General features: G+C 35.6%; 1 protein-coding gene across 1 annotated transcript; it reads left to right on the forward strand.

Moving 5' to 3' along the window:
• The first annotated feature begins 1098 nt into the window (after positions 1-1098).
• On the forward strand, positions 1099-12959 carry LOC128204176 (zinc finger protein 26-like). The gene is made up of 12 exons (XM_052905551.1): positions 1099-1125; positions 3088-3182; positions 3948-4065; positions 5068-5177; positions 5753-5828; positions 6349-6473; positions 6992-8185; positions 8868-9050; positions 9601-9747; positions 10881-11014; positions 11383-11567; positions 12148-12959. Exons 2-12 carry the CDS (start codon positions 3090-3092, stop codon positions 12702-12704), a joined length of 2922 nt encoding a protein of 973 aa, XP_052761511.1. The 5' UTR covers positions 1099-1125; positions 3088-3089; the 3' UTR covers positions 12705-12959.
• The last annotated feature ends 505 nt before the right edge of the window (positions 12960-13464 follow it).

Here is a 13464-nt window from a genome sequence, read left to right on the forward strand (position 1 = left end):
ACCTCCGATACACAGTACGCAATGCTTCGTTGTGTACCGTGGGCAATTTGGCTACGAAAATCTCGTAATCATGAATAATTGATGAGGCAGTTTCATTGGTTCCGCAAAGTACCAGATGCTTTACAGTTGAAAAATATTCTAGCGATTTTCGAGTTGAACCGGGCCCGCCTTCTCAGTACAATACTATTTGGCAGTGAATCAAAACCACACGGCCAACGGGAAGCCACTGACACTGTTACTGAACAATTTTGAGTCAATGCATCAATCATATTTATTAAACTATAAATGCATTCCAGATTCCATGGTGCCAACAATTTATCTTGTTATGGTTTTCGAATTTCACTTAATAAGTAACATACTAACTAGTTAACGTAATACCATTCGTGTTACCACTTAGCTATAAATGCATTCCAGATTTAGGCCCCAGCAGTTTTTCTAGTTATGGTTTGGGAGGCCAATTGTATGCTGAATGATAAGAGATAAGAGATGTGGGGGACCGATTGGATTCTGGATGGTGTTCTTATAAGAGATAAATACATTTAAGGCATACTTTTCTTGTTTAATGAGAATTTAGTGTCATTCTCTCGTACCCTGTGCACCATGGGTCGCCGCATTCGGAACTCCTCGGCCATTTTATCGAAAACATTTTTTGAAAAAAATGGCCGAGGAGTTCCGAATGGGGTCGCCGTTCCAGTTTTCATTCGGAGCTCCTCGGCCATTTTTTCAAAAACAACCTCGGATGTATGCCGGTACATCTGTTGAAGTAGTCCGAATTTTTTTGAATAAAAGCATTAATTAAATGTTGTGTTTAAGAGTTGTATTCATTGCTCTCAGTTTAAATTGATTGCCAGTGAAGTGTATTATTGCAAACATAATTACGATTCCCAAGAGTTAAGTCATAAATTTTAACTACTAAATAAGATTACTACGCGATCTATTTGCAGCGGACTTAAACGTACCACTTTTTAAGTATGTAAACCGTCCATAACATCCGAGGTTGTTTTTGAAAAAATGGCCGAGGAGTTCCGAATGTCCAGTTTTCGACCGTTTTCAATTGCGCCGTTTTTATTGAAATATTACAAAGGGAAGCTACTCACAAACATACTGATCTAAGAAACCTGAAACGTAATGTATATTTTTGCTTTTTTTCTGTTATTTTCCTATCTGAAGTGTAATTACATTACTTTGATAAATGCTAGCGCACACTTATTGGGGGTAGAGCTCACAATTAATGCTCCACTTATTTTTTTTGTGTGTTCTAGAGACTGACTGACCAAAAAAAAATAAAAAAATCTGTCTTTGTTATTTTCGTTTGTTTTTGTGTACATTTTGGATTCATTAATTCTCATCTTCTATTTCTTGTATTCTAGAGTCAGCGCAAAAGGACATACTTGTCAATCTTACAAAGAAGAAGAACTTTGTTGTTGCACATAAACCACTTTCATTAGTTTCAAATGATATAAATATTCAGCTAAGGGCGTAAGGCATATATATAGAAATATCCAGCATATGGAACCAGCATTTTGTTCTCTTTCATAAAATAATTCTTTCTTTGAATCATCATTACCCTTTCAATTTCCTATTTTGTGCAAAAAATTCAAACTTGTTGACCTAGATGGGTTGCTAGTCCAAATAATTGTACATTACGGATTTTTTTACGTTTTTTTGATATGACAAATCCTTCACGTACAAATTGTTTAGTATCATAAGTGGGTGGTTATTCCGATCAGGATTCTGGGTTAAAGCATTTAACATCTAAAATATATCATAAAAACAAGAAATATTACTAGATTATGTTATTTTATATCAGTTCCATACATAAAAATGTCATATCCTACGAATAATTATGAGTTGGACGTGTTTTTTTTCATTTCTTGCTGTCAAAACATAGCGATATATACATGAAGGGCACCTGCAAGGCTTCAGGCACAATTTTTAAACAATCGGAACATTTCGGCCATTACAATTGGGTCGAGTTGTTCCGCTTGGCATAATTGTTGTCTGTGTCCGTCAACTTTCATTTTATTGGAAAGGTAAATAATGTGTTTTAATGCATTAAATGCTTGTTTTGTGCAAAATAACTTTTCACTTACATGGTAAAATATGAATATAAACCTTTATGAATAATTTAAACCATAAAATACTTCACTTAATACAATTTCAATATTTTTCAAAACTCCCCCGATTTTTGCACAAACCCGTTTAGACGTTAGGGATTGGAAGAATCCTGTATAACATGTATATAATTTTAGACTAGATGGGTTGCCAGTGTAAACAATCGTTAAGTAGAATGAGGTTGTCGCAAAATTATGTCAAGCAGTATCCGGTGATGTCGTTGACATAGAATGTTTTATGAACCTCGCGCTTTCATACATATGTTAGTGTGTTTTTTTACAAACAAGGTAGATGCCAATACGTAATACATGTCTGTATGTCCAATAATAAAGCCTTTAAAATATAACCATTTTAAAATGTGCACTTGACCCATAGGACAACAACAATTTGGTTTTACTTGCCAAGACTGGCAATTTGGTTGCCAAAATTCAATGGGCATCTGTTAATGTCAAGCCCTGCAGTCAGTGATCAAACAGGGTGCGTTTTGAAAAATATTGAAATTGTACCAAGAGAAGTATTTAATGTTTGAAATAGATTATTAAAGGTTATATTCATATTTTGCGATGTTTCGCACAAAACAAGAATTAAATGCATTATAAACAGACTTTACTTATCTCATCAAATCTAGTAATGGAAGCTTCTAATGACACCGACATTTTGAATGTGTGAACTGCAGGTGCCCATCATGTTTATACTCTTACATTATGTTTTAACAGTAAGGAATAAAAATAAAACTGAAACTCGTAATTTTTTCGCTGGACTTTCCATGCACGACATGTGAAATTACATATAATGGTAATGTGTCTTGTTTTTATGATCTTTTTTAGGCAAATTATGCTTTAATCTGAATCTGAATGCATGGCCCAAAATGGTGAAAAAAAAATGAATGTGAAGGATTTGCAATATAGATAATGGTAAAAAAATAACTTTCCGCTACTAACTTGAAACTATGTGTATATGTTGATATTTCAGATATGATGGAGGTACTAGAAAGGCCAGGCCACCCGACCGACCTACAGGCATTCCTGTACAGACTCTACCAGGAACATGCTCTCTGTGATTTCCAGGTACAATTGACAGATTGAAAAATCGGCTGAAAATCAAAAATGATCATTTGCAGATATTTGGTCAAGTCATTACGGTTTTGCTTTCCAAATCAAACTTATGTGTAAACTTTCAGTATTAAAGAATAAAAAAGATTTGTATGTTTACAAGTGTACTTAATAATTGTGTTTTGTTCATAATGATTAATTTGATTATGTGAATGTTGTCCTACACTATTTTGTAATAGAACTGTATTGTTTAGTAGTGAGAATAAATAGAAAATAGTAAATTATTACACAAATTTTTACATGCACAGTGAAATAATTTCTTATTTCATTGGCAAAACTAATCAACTGTATTAGTATTTTTTCGTACTAAATATTTCTTAGATTTGAATTTTTGATAGTACCTGTATGTCATACATGTACCCACGGTAGCTTGTGTATCTGTATTTTTTTTACTGCCTTCCAAAAAATGTCCATTTTTCCCAAAAAGTTTTAATCTTTTTCCAATTTGATAAATGCAGATATTTGATAAATGCAGATTATATTGATGAATAAAAAAGCAATGAATTCCTTCAAAAATAAACAAAATATTGACAAGACTAACTCTTTCACAGCATAATGTATGCATAAGAAGGTGAAAACATGTATATTTGCCATAATATATTTGTTCTGATTTTGTATTTTTCCCAATCTGGACTGTTTTTCCCAATTTGCAAGGCACAGGCGGTACATATATTTCCAAAAACATTACTGTGTTATTTGCTACGCTTTTTTCTTACTAAGGTGACATCTACAAGAGATGGGAAAGTTTTTCATGCACACAGGGCTGTGCTTTCTGCCACATCACAATATATACACTCTCAGTCTGTACCGAACATGGGCAAAACCAGTGTGGAAGTCGGTAGGTCATTCTGAATTATAATTAAAAGAAAATAAGAAAAATGATTTCAGTCATTTTGTGTGGTAATTTTCTTTTAGGCGTAAATTAGATCTTCTTTATGAGAAGATATTGAGTTGACATGTGAGGATTATCTACATAATATTATATGTGTGAGTGTCAGGGGTTCTAAAGTTCAGGCTTAGTACTGAAATCATGTCTTTGTAAACAAAGTCAAAAGGAATCTTAAGCCCTTAGCCCTTGTATTGAGTATGTCATTACCTAATACTCAAATATATTCAAACATACCCATGGCCATTTTTCAAGATTGGAAGTTTTCAGCTATTTTGTTTCCATGGTATCTGAACAAAACATTGAATGCAAAAATGATGAAGAAAGACATGTCCTGCAGCCAGAATAGTTGCCTACAGTATGCTCCTTGTCCTTTAATTGCCAATTTTTTTTCAGACATGATAATAATAGACACTCAACAATACACATACCTGCAGATGCTGACCATGACCAGATTGCTCCTCCACTTTCCTGTTATAATTTATCTTTTCTGTGGTATCCTATTTAATAATTAACATATATCTTGTATAGCAATGTTTCATATTAAACAGATGCAGGCAACAAGTTGATTGCTCTGTATTTGAGTTCTGTTACACAAAACAGTTGAATATGTGTCTGCCATCCGCTGACATGTGATAACCAGACGAGTGTTACCTGTGACATTCCATCTATGGCTCATGTATAACAATGTTTGTATTGTACAGATGCATGCAGTGAAGTAGTTGGCTCAGTCCTGGAGTTCTGTTACACAGTATAGTTGCCAGCATGTCCACTTTCAAGTTGGAATAAATCTTTTTGGTGGCATCCTCTTTACACATATCAATGTTTCGTATCACAGATGTGTACAACAAATTGATTGCTTTGTATGCCATCAGCTGACCAGCGACATCTAGAGGAGTGTTACCTGTGGTGAACAGTCTAAGGGTTATGTATAACAATGTTTGTATTGTACAGATGCATGCAGTGACGCAGTTGGCTCAGTCCTGGAGTTCTGTTACACGGGACAGTTGTACGTGTCTGCTGACCAATGGGAACCAGTCTATTCTGTGGCTTCCTGTCTACAGGTGTGTTATGTTGTTTGTTATAAATTTCAATCAAATGAAACTCTGCCTAAAGGTGACTAGCTGTAGTTAAAGTGACACTCTTATTCAAAATTAAAAAATATTCATGTATAACAATCATTAATTTTAAATGATAAAGCTTCAACTACTTACTAAATAATACATTTATGGAAAATATTAGTTACTGATTACAAGATTGTAACTGTGTATTTAATAGCTGAAAACGCATAAAGATTACATGATTGCTGAGTGTTGAAAGATTTACTGTGATTTACTTTTGTCTCATAAGGTAGAAATACAATGTTTTCAGCACATTTCTTTAAAATTAAACTCGGTATCCTTAATGAAATTTATTCATCCTTTTTGGTATATTAAAACAATTGTTTTAATTGCAGTATATCTTATTTGGGAGTAAGAGTGCATCTTTAATTAAAACAGTATAAAAAGTACTTCAATGTTTAAATATCTCTTGTGAAATTTTAGTCAATTGTTGACCGAAAACAATTGCAACAACCAAGCTTGGTTGCTTGTATCAATGTTTTCATCAAATGTTTTATCAATGTTCTTTTTACCTCCAGGTGTATGCTGCTTTAGAGCTGATGAAACAAAAACTGGCTGGAAATCTAGACTTTCCTTTAGGAGCTAGCACAATAGGTGGATGTCTTCTGTTTCTGGGTTTAAAGGCACATATTTCGTGTGTTGACTCATTTTTTTCAAAAATTGTTAAAAACGAAATACTCAAAACGTTATTTTCATCAAGGTCTGGAGTATTGATGTCTGCAGCAGTGACAGTGTAATGCAAAAATATGAACCATGGACATAATTCCAAATCCTTTCATGATTATGCACTTAAAGCTTTAATAGTGCCCATGTTACCAGTAATAATATGCACATGTGTATAAAGCATTGGTCGAAATTAACACAAGCCCGCAAACCCTGCACTGGCTTGCTCAAATTCTAAATTTTAAATAGCAGGGCTTGTTCCAAAATTTGATGCCAAGCAATAGTAAAAGAATTCGGATTTGTTCATCCAAAAGTCTAATTTCAATGACTGTATAAAGGCCCATAACTCTGGCTTTATTGATAGTGAAGTTATGCCACGTAATTGATTGAAAATCTAGCATTGGCATCCACTTGCAGTGATCTTGTTGTTTTATCGCATTTTATTTTGCAGATGTACAAAACGATTCCCCTGACACTGGCGGTGACGCTAAGGGAGATAACCTAGATTACCATGAGTTAGATAACCTGACGTCCCAGATTCTCGACTTGGAAAACTCTGCAGGACTGCAAACTGAGGTAGGTCTGCCAAGGGAGATAAATCACCTACAAATGGGAGTAAACAGGAGTAAACAGGTTTAAAAAAGTTAGATAAGCTGACCTTCCAGATTCTCCACCTGGAAAACTCTACAGATCTCAGAGTGCAAACTGAAGTAGGTCTGCCAAGGGAAACTTTGAAAAAATCTCTGCCTTTGGTGCTTAAAAGCTATTTAAAGGTTTGAACAAGTTTCATAGCCAGGCCTTAATTATATAACTTATCAAAAAAAAATAAGGTATTGTCATTTGTGTTGGCATTGTCATTGTGCAAAAACTTTAATCTTTGTCATAATTTGTAAACCTGTTTAGAATATTTAAATGAAACTGGGTACATAATATGCTAGAGAAAATAGCACATGTTCATCAGAGCATATAAAAATGGTAGAGTTATGCCCCTTTTTCAACTTTAATATAGCAGACAAGAAGTGGCATATCAACTCCTGTTAATAATGACATACTTTTGAGTAATTCCATCAAACATTTTCTTCTCCTAATTGTAGGCTCATGATGTAGACCCTGTCCATGAAATATTTCCTAGCAATGACTCCTCAGTGATAGGCTCCAACAACTCTTATATCACAAGCAATTTATCGAAACAAGGTGGAAATGTCAACGTCACATGCGGGAAAAGGTCAAGGTCAGGCTTTGGGGGTCAAGATGATAACAATGACCCAAATTATGACCCCAGCGTGGATAGCAAAAATGGAAAAAGTGCAAGAAAATTGAACCATTCAAACAAAGTTATAACAAAAAGTGGAAGACAGAAGCAGAAGAAATGTGATGATTATTTAGAAGACATTCACCAAACAGTATTTGAAATTGGTGCCGATGAAAGTCAGAACCGGAATGGGTCATCCAACAAACCTGGAACAATCTTTCTAACCATAAGAACTAAGCAGCAGAAAAAAGCTAATGATCAAAATTGGTTGAAATGTGTTCCTGGTGGGCACAAAGAAAAAGTTCCTGAACTTAAGCAGTTAAATGGTATCCCTGAGGGTTTGAATGAACGAAAAATATTCATTCCAAGTAAAAATAATTGCTCATGTTCTATTTGCGATAAACATTTTGTGTCATTTTTCTCGCTAAATAGACATCAGTTATTTTATCACAATAAACTTTTTCGCAGAGTAAAGGCCCATATATTAAAATCACAATCTTTGTTTGACAGAGGTTGGAGGAATATTAAAAAAATACGTAAATCAGAAAAGAAAATTTATCTGTGCACAATTTGTAACAGGTCTTTTACTAAATATGAGTTTGCTAGATTTCACATAAATAACAAACATTGTAAAGACAGAAAATGTTTAACTTCCTTTATTGGAGTGCACAATAAAATCATTCAGATTCTTAAAGATTCTGTTAAGCTGGCAAAGAACAGAAAAGCATTGAACAAAGTCAACGAACAGTTTACGACCCTCCAGTCGAGAGTGAAACGTTCATATCAGCGACGAAAAACTGACAAGAGTGTTTTATGTAAAAAATGTGGTAGAAAGTTTGCCACAAACATGTCCATGCAAGCTCACCTTAAACACATACATGGGGTTGTACAATCGAAGAATGGCCAATATGTGCAGTGGTCAAAGCCTGGAGTTAGGACCTCTGGTCAGAATGGTGATAGGACTCGCGGTTTGTTCAGGTGTGTCGACTGTGGTCTCAGTCTCAGCTCAGATTTGACACTCGTCAAGCATTTGGAGGTAAGAGGTGTTACTGCATTTTAGATATGAAAATCGAAATTATGTCTTATGTCAAATTATATTGATAAATCATTATAATTATTATAACTGTACCCAGGTTATACAGTTTACTTGTCTTTATTTTTCTTGGAAACATTAATGTCAGAATGTGAATACATGTAAACAATACAACGCCCCCCCCCCCCCCCCCCCCCCCCCCCCTGTTTTTGGTCAGCATGAAACAGGAATCATAACATAATTTTTGTTGTTCCTTTTACATGTGTATGAAATTCCACATATTATTATGATTCATGTAGTAAGTTTGCTTGAATTATATTGCTGTATCCAAATTGAAATAAGACTTGAATGAATGAGCCCAAATACTAATACTTGGCATACAAAATTTCCCTACTACATGTACATTTATATGAAATCCAGATTTGGAGAAAGCCCATAGCATTTTAGCAGTGTAGCGATCGCTAGCTATTTGTATTTAAATGATATAATGATCAGCAAACTACAAATTACAACAGCCGATAAACTTTTTAACTTATCACTCTAAGGTTCGGAAATTAGGACTAAGAATACATTGTTTGCCTTAACGCATTTAGTTGTGACACCATATTTTGGTGCTATTAAAAGTTTTAAAAGTGCTATTTAATTCCCACTTTTTGAAGATTGACATTTTTTAATCCATTCGCAGGTTCGTCATGGCTACTCACACAGCAAAGCTGTTGCTAGGCAACATCTACTGTCGACCCCGGTGATGTGTGACGTTAAGGCCTGCACATATTCCACAGGCAGTTTGGAGGAAATGTCCGCCCACGTGATAGAGACACACCCTTTTCTCAAATATGTGTGCAGCATTTGTAACCATGTGTTCAGGGTAGGAACAATTTTGAGCCAATCTGTTTCATTTTTTTATTCACTTATTTATTGAAGACATCTGTATGCTGACTTTAATCACTCTCAAGTTTATTTCTAAATGAATGCTGGTACTGAAGTCCTTTCTGAGATGCCCCTAGTTGTTTTTGAACCCAAGGCCTCCTGGGTGTTAGGAAGCCTATGAGTAAATCACAAGACAACTCTCATTCCAAAATTTGAGGCATTGCCATATGGTGGTGTTATCAATATCCGCAGCGGCATTATGTTTTGTTTTTTATTAGCCATAACTGAAAAAACAAAAGAAACTTGCATGAAACTTAATACATTTGTTATAGATGACCATAAAATTATGTAGGATATGAGTAGCCAGGTATGAGTGATTGTTGAGTGATTCCACTTGACTAACTGAGAAAAACAAGAGACTTGGCGCTGGCATCTGGGAGCAGAGCTCATTTTGTCTTTTAAAATGATCCCTGAATATTTGATGGGCAGACTTATTTTATCAAATGAGTTACACAATAAGCTCACATGTTTAATCCCATTTCTTGTAGGTGCGGTTGCAGCTTGAAAGGCATGTCCACTCATGTGAGAGGAGAAAGTCCCACCAGTGTCGTTATTGTCCCAAAACATTCCCGAGGCGCGCTGTGGCACGTACACATGAACACTGGGTTCATGGTGCTACATATGACAAAATAAAGGTACCAGACTGCAGTACAGTCAAACCTGGTCGTAAGGCCACCTGTTTTAAGTGGCCACTTGTATTAACTGGCAACTCAAAATTTCTCACATTTGTTTTTACCATATTAAATACCTGCATTAAGCGGTCATCTGTCTAACGTGGCTGCGGTCAATAATCTTTGTTACCGTGGAGCAATATAGACAATAATTAATGGCCGAAAATGTCACTGACACTTCATCTAATAAATTTTCCAAAATACGGCTATCATTATAAACGGTACAAGTTATTTTATCTACATCTGTATTTAAACTTCTTTAAATGTCAAGGATGACCATAACAGCATTAGATGAAGTGCCAGTCATTTGTCATTTGAAAAGATATATCATAGACTTCTGTTTAAACAAAGCTTAAGAATGGAATTACGCACCTGGATTAAGTGGCCACCTGTCTTAGACAACCAATTCAACCTTTCCCAAAGGAGGCCACTAACAACAGGTTTTTCTGTATATGACATTCGGTTTCACATGCAAAACATATCAGACAATTATGAAAGACTTTGAATGACTTGAGTCTCCAAACTATATATGCACAATGGTGATGATACAGTAGATGACCCCTATTGTTTTTTATGTCAGTAGGTAAAGTCGGGTGACACATTTTATTCACAGCATTCTGGTTTAAAGCTGCACTCTCACACATTGACCGATTTGACAACTTTTTCATTTTTTTGTCTCAGAATCAGCTGATTTTGGCATCAGTGTTTTCAAATCAGTCATATAGGATAACACAATAGAACAGATGTCAATTGTTTGGAAACTGCCGAAATTTTCATATTTCTTAAAGGTTTAGTAACACTTTTAGCCTTAAAACATAAATTTTCAAGTGTCAATATTAAAAACTGTAATCTGATCTTTTATTAGCAGTCTTATATCTCTGTTTTTAGACATTTACGCAAAATTTGGCTCATTCTAAGACCAAAAATTCAGAAGTTGTCAAAACAGTCCATCTGTGAGAGTGCAGCTTTAAATTGTGCCTTTGCTTTATATATAAAAAAAATAAAAATAAGTTTATTTAAGAAAGCGCAGGATACACATGTCAGCATAGAAAGTACAGCTGTATGGAAATTATTTCACAATTCATTGCTTACTGCAGGTGTATGCATGCGATCATCCGGGCTGTGATTACAAGGCCCATAACTCTTCTGGGCTAAAAAATCACCAGAGCAAGCATCGCAAAGACAAGCAGTTCACATGTCAGTACTGTGGACTCAAACTCAAAACAGCCACGTAAGAATATTGTTTTGTACAAGATTTCAATTTGTATTGTAAATGTCCTATTAAATGTGTATGTCCTAAAAGACATGCTTGGGGTATTTTTGTTGGTTTTTCTGATTCTAAACAAAAATTTCTAATTTGTTTCAATAAAAAGCAACCCATTGCTCGGACATTTGTATCATAAACAGTAGGCAGTACCTTCAAATTAATATTAATGACTTCGAAAACAATTTAAGAAGGACCATTTGATTGCCAGGGCAGGTATCCCTATGGTATGCTCCAACAGACCCCGGGCCACTTTTTAGGATACATACAATTAACTGCTGTCAGAATCCCTGGAGTGTTTGTTGGTGCTCATTTTACACATCACATGTATTCAGGACGCATGAGAGGCATGTGCAGGGAGTCCACATGGGCGTGAGGCCCTTCCTGTGTCAGATTTGTGGGGTTAGTTTCCACGAGGAGGCCCACCTGAAGGCCCACACCAACTGTAAGCATGCTGCGGAGCAGCTTTATGTCTGCAAACACTGTGGGTATACCACGCCTGTCAAATGCACATATCAAAGTAAGTGTATCTTGTGCTCTACTCTTTTTTCATTTATAGGCATTAGATGATCGAGTTGTTTCTCTCTGTATCGATATCTGTTAAATAATAGTTACCGTCCAAGCTTCGAAATTATACACGGATGTTTCAGTGCAAATGTATCATTTCAATCACAGGGATAGTTTGTGAAGTAACTGTTAAACTTTTGTTCCATGTTTTCAAGGAAAATATTTTATATTTACCTTCCTGTAACTTTACAATTGAAACCAAGCACTCTTAAGCAACGTTAGGTTTATGACTTCGATATCTTATTGAAACAAGGCCCAGGCTTAGATCTTTTACAATTATGCTGATGACCACCGATTTCACAGGTTAACAATTCCATAAAACCTGTAATACTCTGGGAATGTTTATATGAAATATAACCATTATCAACCTGGGATAGTACTCATGAACATTTTTGGAATACAAAGTTTTATGTTAAACAAACTTGTGCTCTTCTTTTAATTGACAATTAATTAAAAAAAGTTGACTATACATGTAGATAGAAAGAAACTGTTTCATGAATACTGCACCCGTCACATGATGTGTTTTTTTCTAGCGCACATGTTCAACGTCCACAAGGAGAGGGCGGAGGGAGATAAGCGGGAGGTGTTACAATGTCCTCACTGTCCCTACACCGCCATACTGCTGTACCGCTTCAATACCCACCTTAACACACACACTGATGCACGAACGTTTTTCTGCGCACCGTGTAAACGTGGATTCAACTCTGCTGGTGCTCTTCGAAGTCACAAAGAGTGGATGCATTCGGATAAGATATACTCATGTAACCAATGTGCCTATGAGACTAAAGCTAGTAAAAAATTGAACGAACATGTTCGCGTTCAACATCAGCTGAAGGGATTCAAACCGTATCGGTGTCCGTACTGTTCATTCACTTGTGCAACGGGAGGTAATACCCGCAAACACGTGAAGCAGGTTCACAAAGGTCAGCCGGTGACGTATATAAGAGACACGGACCTGCTCATTGCAGCACGAAAGGCCCGAGCTGCCGGACATTATTCCTCCATTGAGGATTATATGGACCCGGCGGGTTCAGGACCTCCCAATTTAAAGCAAGGACTCACAGACAACCAGCTGCATATTGTTATGTAAAAATATTTAACAATTAAAAACAAGAACTCACAGAAAGTCAATTGCATATGGTGATGTAATTTATTTCTCTCCTTCAACCCAATTACTGCGATTTACTTATGCTAATGATTTGTTGTCTGGAAATATTTTTTGTTAGAGTTGCGTTAATATTAATATCTATCTTGAATTTCTTAATGTTTTTGTTGACTGATTTTGTTCATTATTTGTTTATAAATATGCCTGGAATTTTTTGACTAATAACATATGATGTCAAAACATTGTCATTTTATACAGAAAATGTTAAGAATCAGCCATGGCAAGTGAGAGCCATCTACAAAATTTTGCTTCTCTCTAATCTGAGCAGTACTTATCCAATCTATAGTGTACTAAACTTTGTTACACTGTTAATGAGCATAGATTTTAGTTAAATATCAAGAAGTACTGCTTCAGACACTCCGGAGTTATGGCCCTTGAGATGAATTCAATAACAAGAAGTACTGCTTCAGACACTCCAGAGTTATGGCCCTTGAGTTGAATTCAATAACAAGAAGTATTGCTTCAGACACTCCGGAGTTGTTGCCCTTGAGATGAATTCAATAACAAGAAATACTGCTTCAGACACTCTGGAGTTATGGCCCTTGAGTTGAATTCAATAACAAGAAGTACTGCTTCAGACACTCCGGAGTTGTTGCCCTTGAGATGAATTCAATAACAAGAAATGTGCTTCAGACACTCCGGAGTTATGGCCCTTGAGATGAATTCAATAACAAGAAGTACTGCT

This window comes from Mya arenaria, chromosome 10 (genome assembly GCF_026914265.1).
Source record: "Mya arenaria isolate MELC-2E11 chromosome 10, ASM2691426v1".
In the NCBI taxonomy this organism is placed as follows: domain Eukaryota; kingdom Metazoa; phylum Mollusca; class Bivalvia; order Myida; family Myidae; genus Mya; species Mya arenaria.

Bases quoted from the DNA above. Each gene is read 5' to 3' on its own strand.
- LOC128204176 (XM_052905551.1), top strand. From the start codon at position 3,090: ATGATGGAGGTACTAGAAAGGCCAGGCCACCCGACCGACCTACAGGCA. The intron at 6,474-6,991 runs GTAGGTCTGCCA...TCCTAATTGTAG, and splicing joins CTGCAGGACTGCAAACTGAG to GCTCATGATGTAGACCCTGT. The intron at 9,051-9,600 runs GTAGGAACAATT...CATTTCTTGTAG, and splicing joins TTTGTAACCATGTGTTCAGG to GTGCGGTTGCAGCTTGAAAG.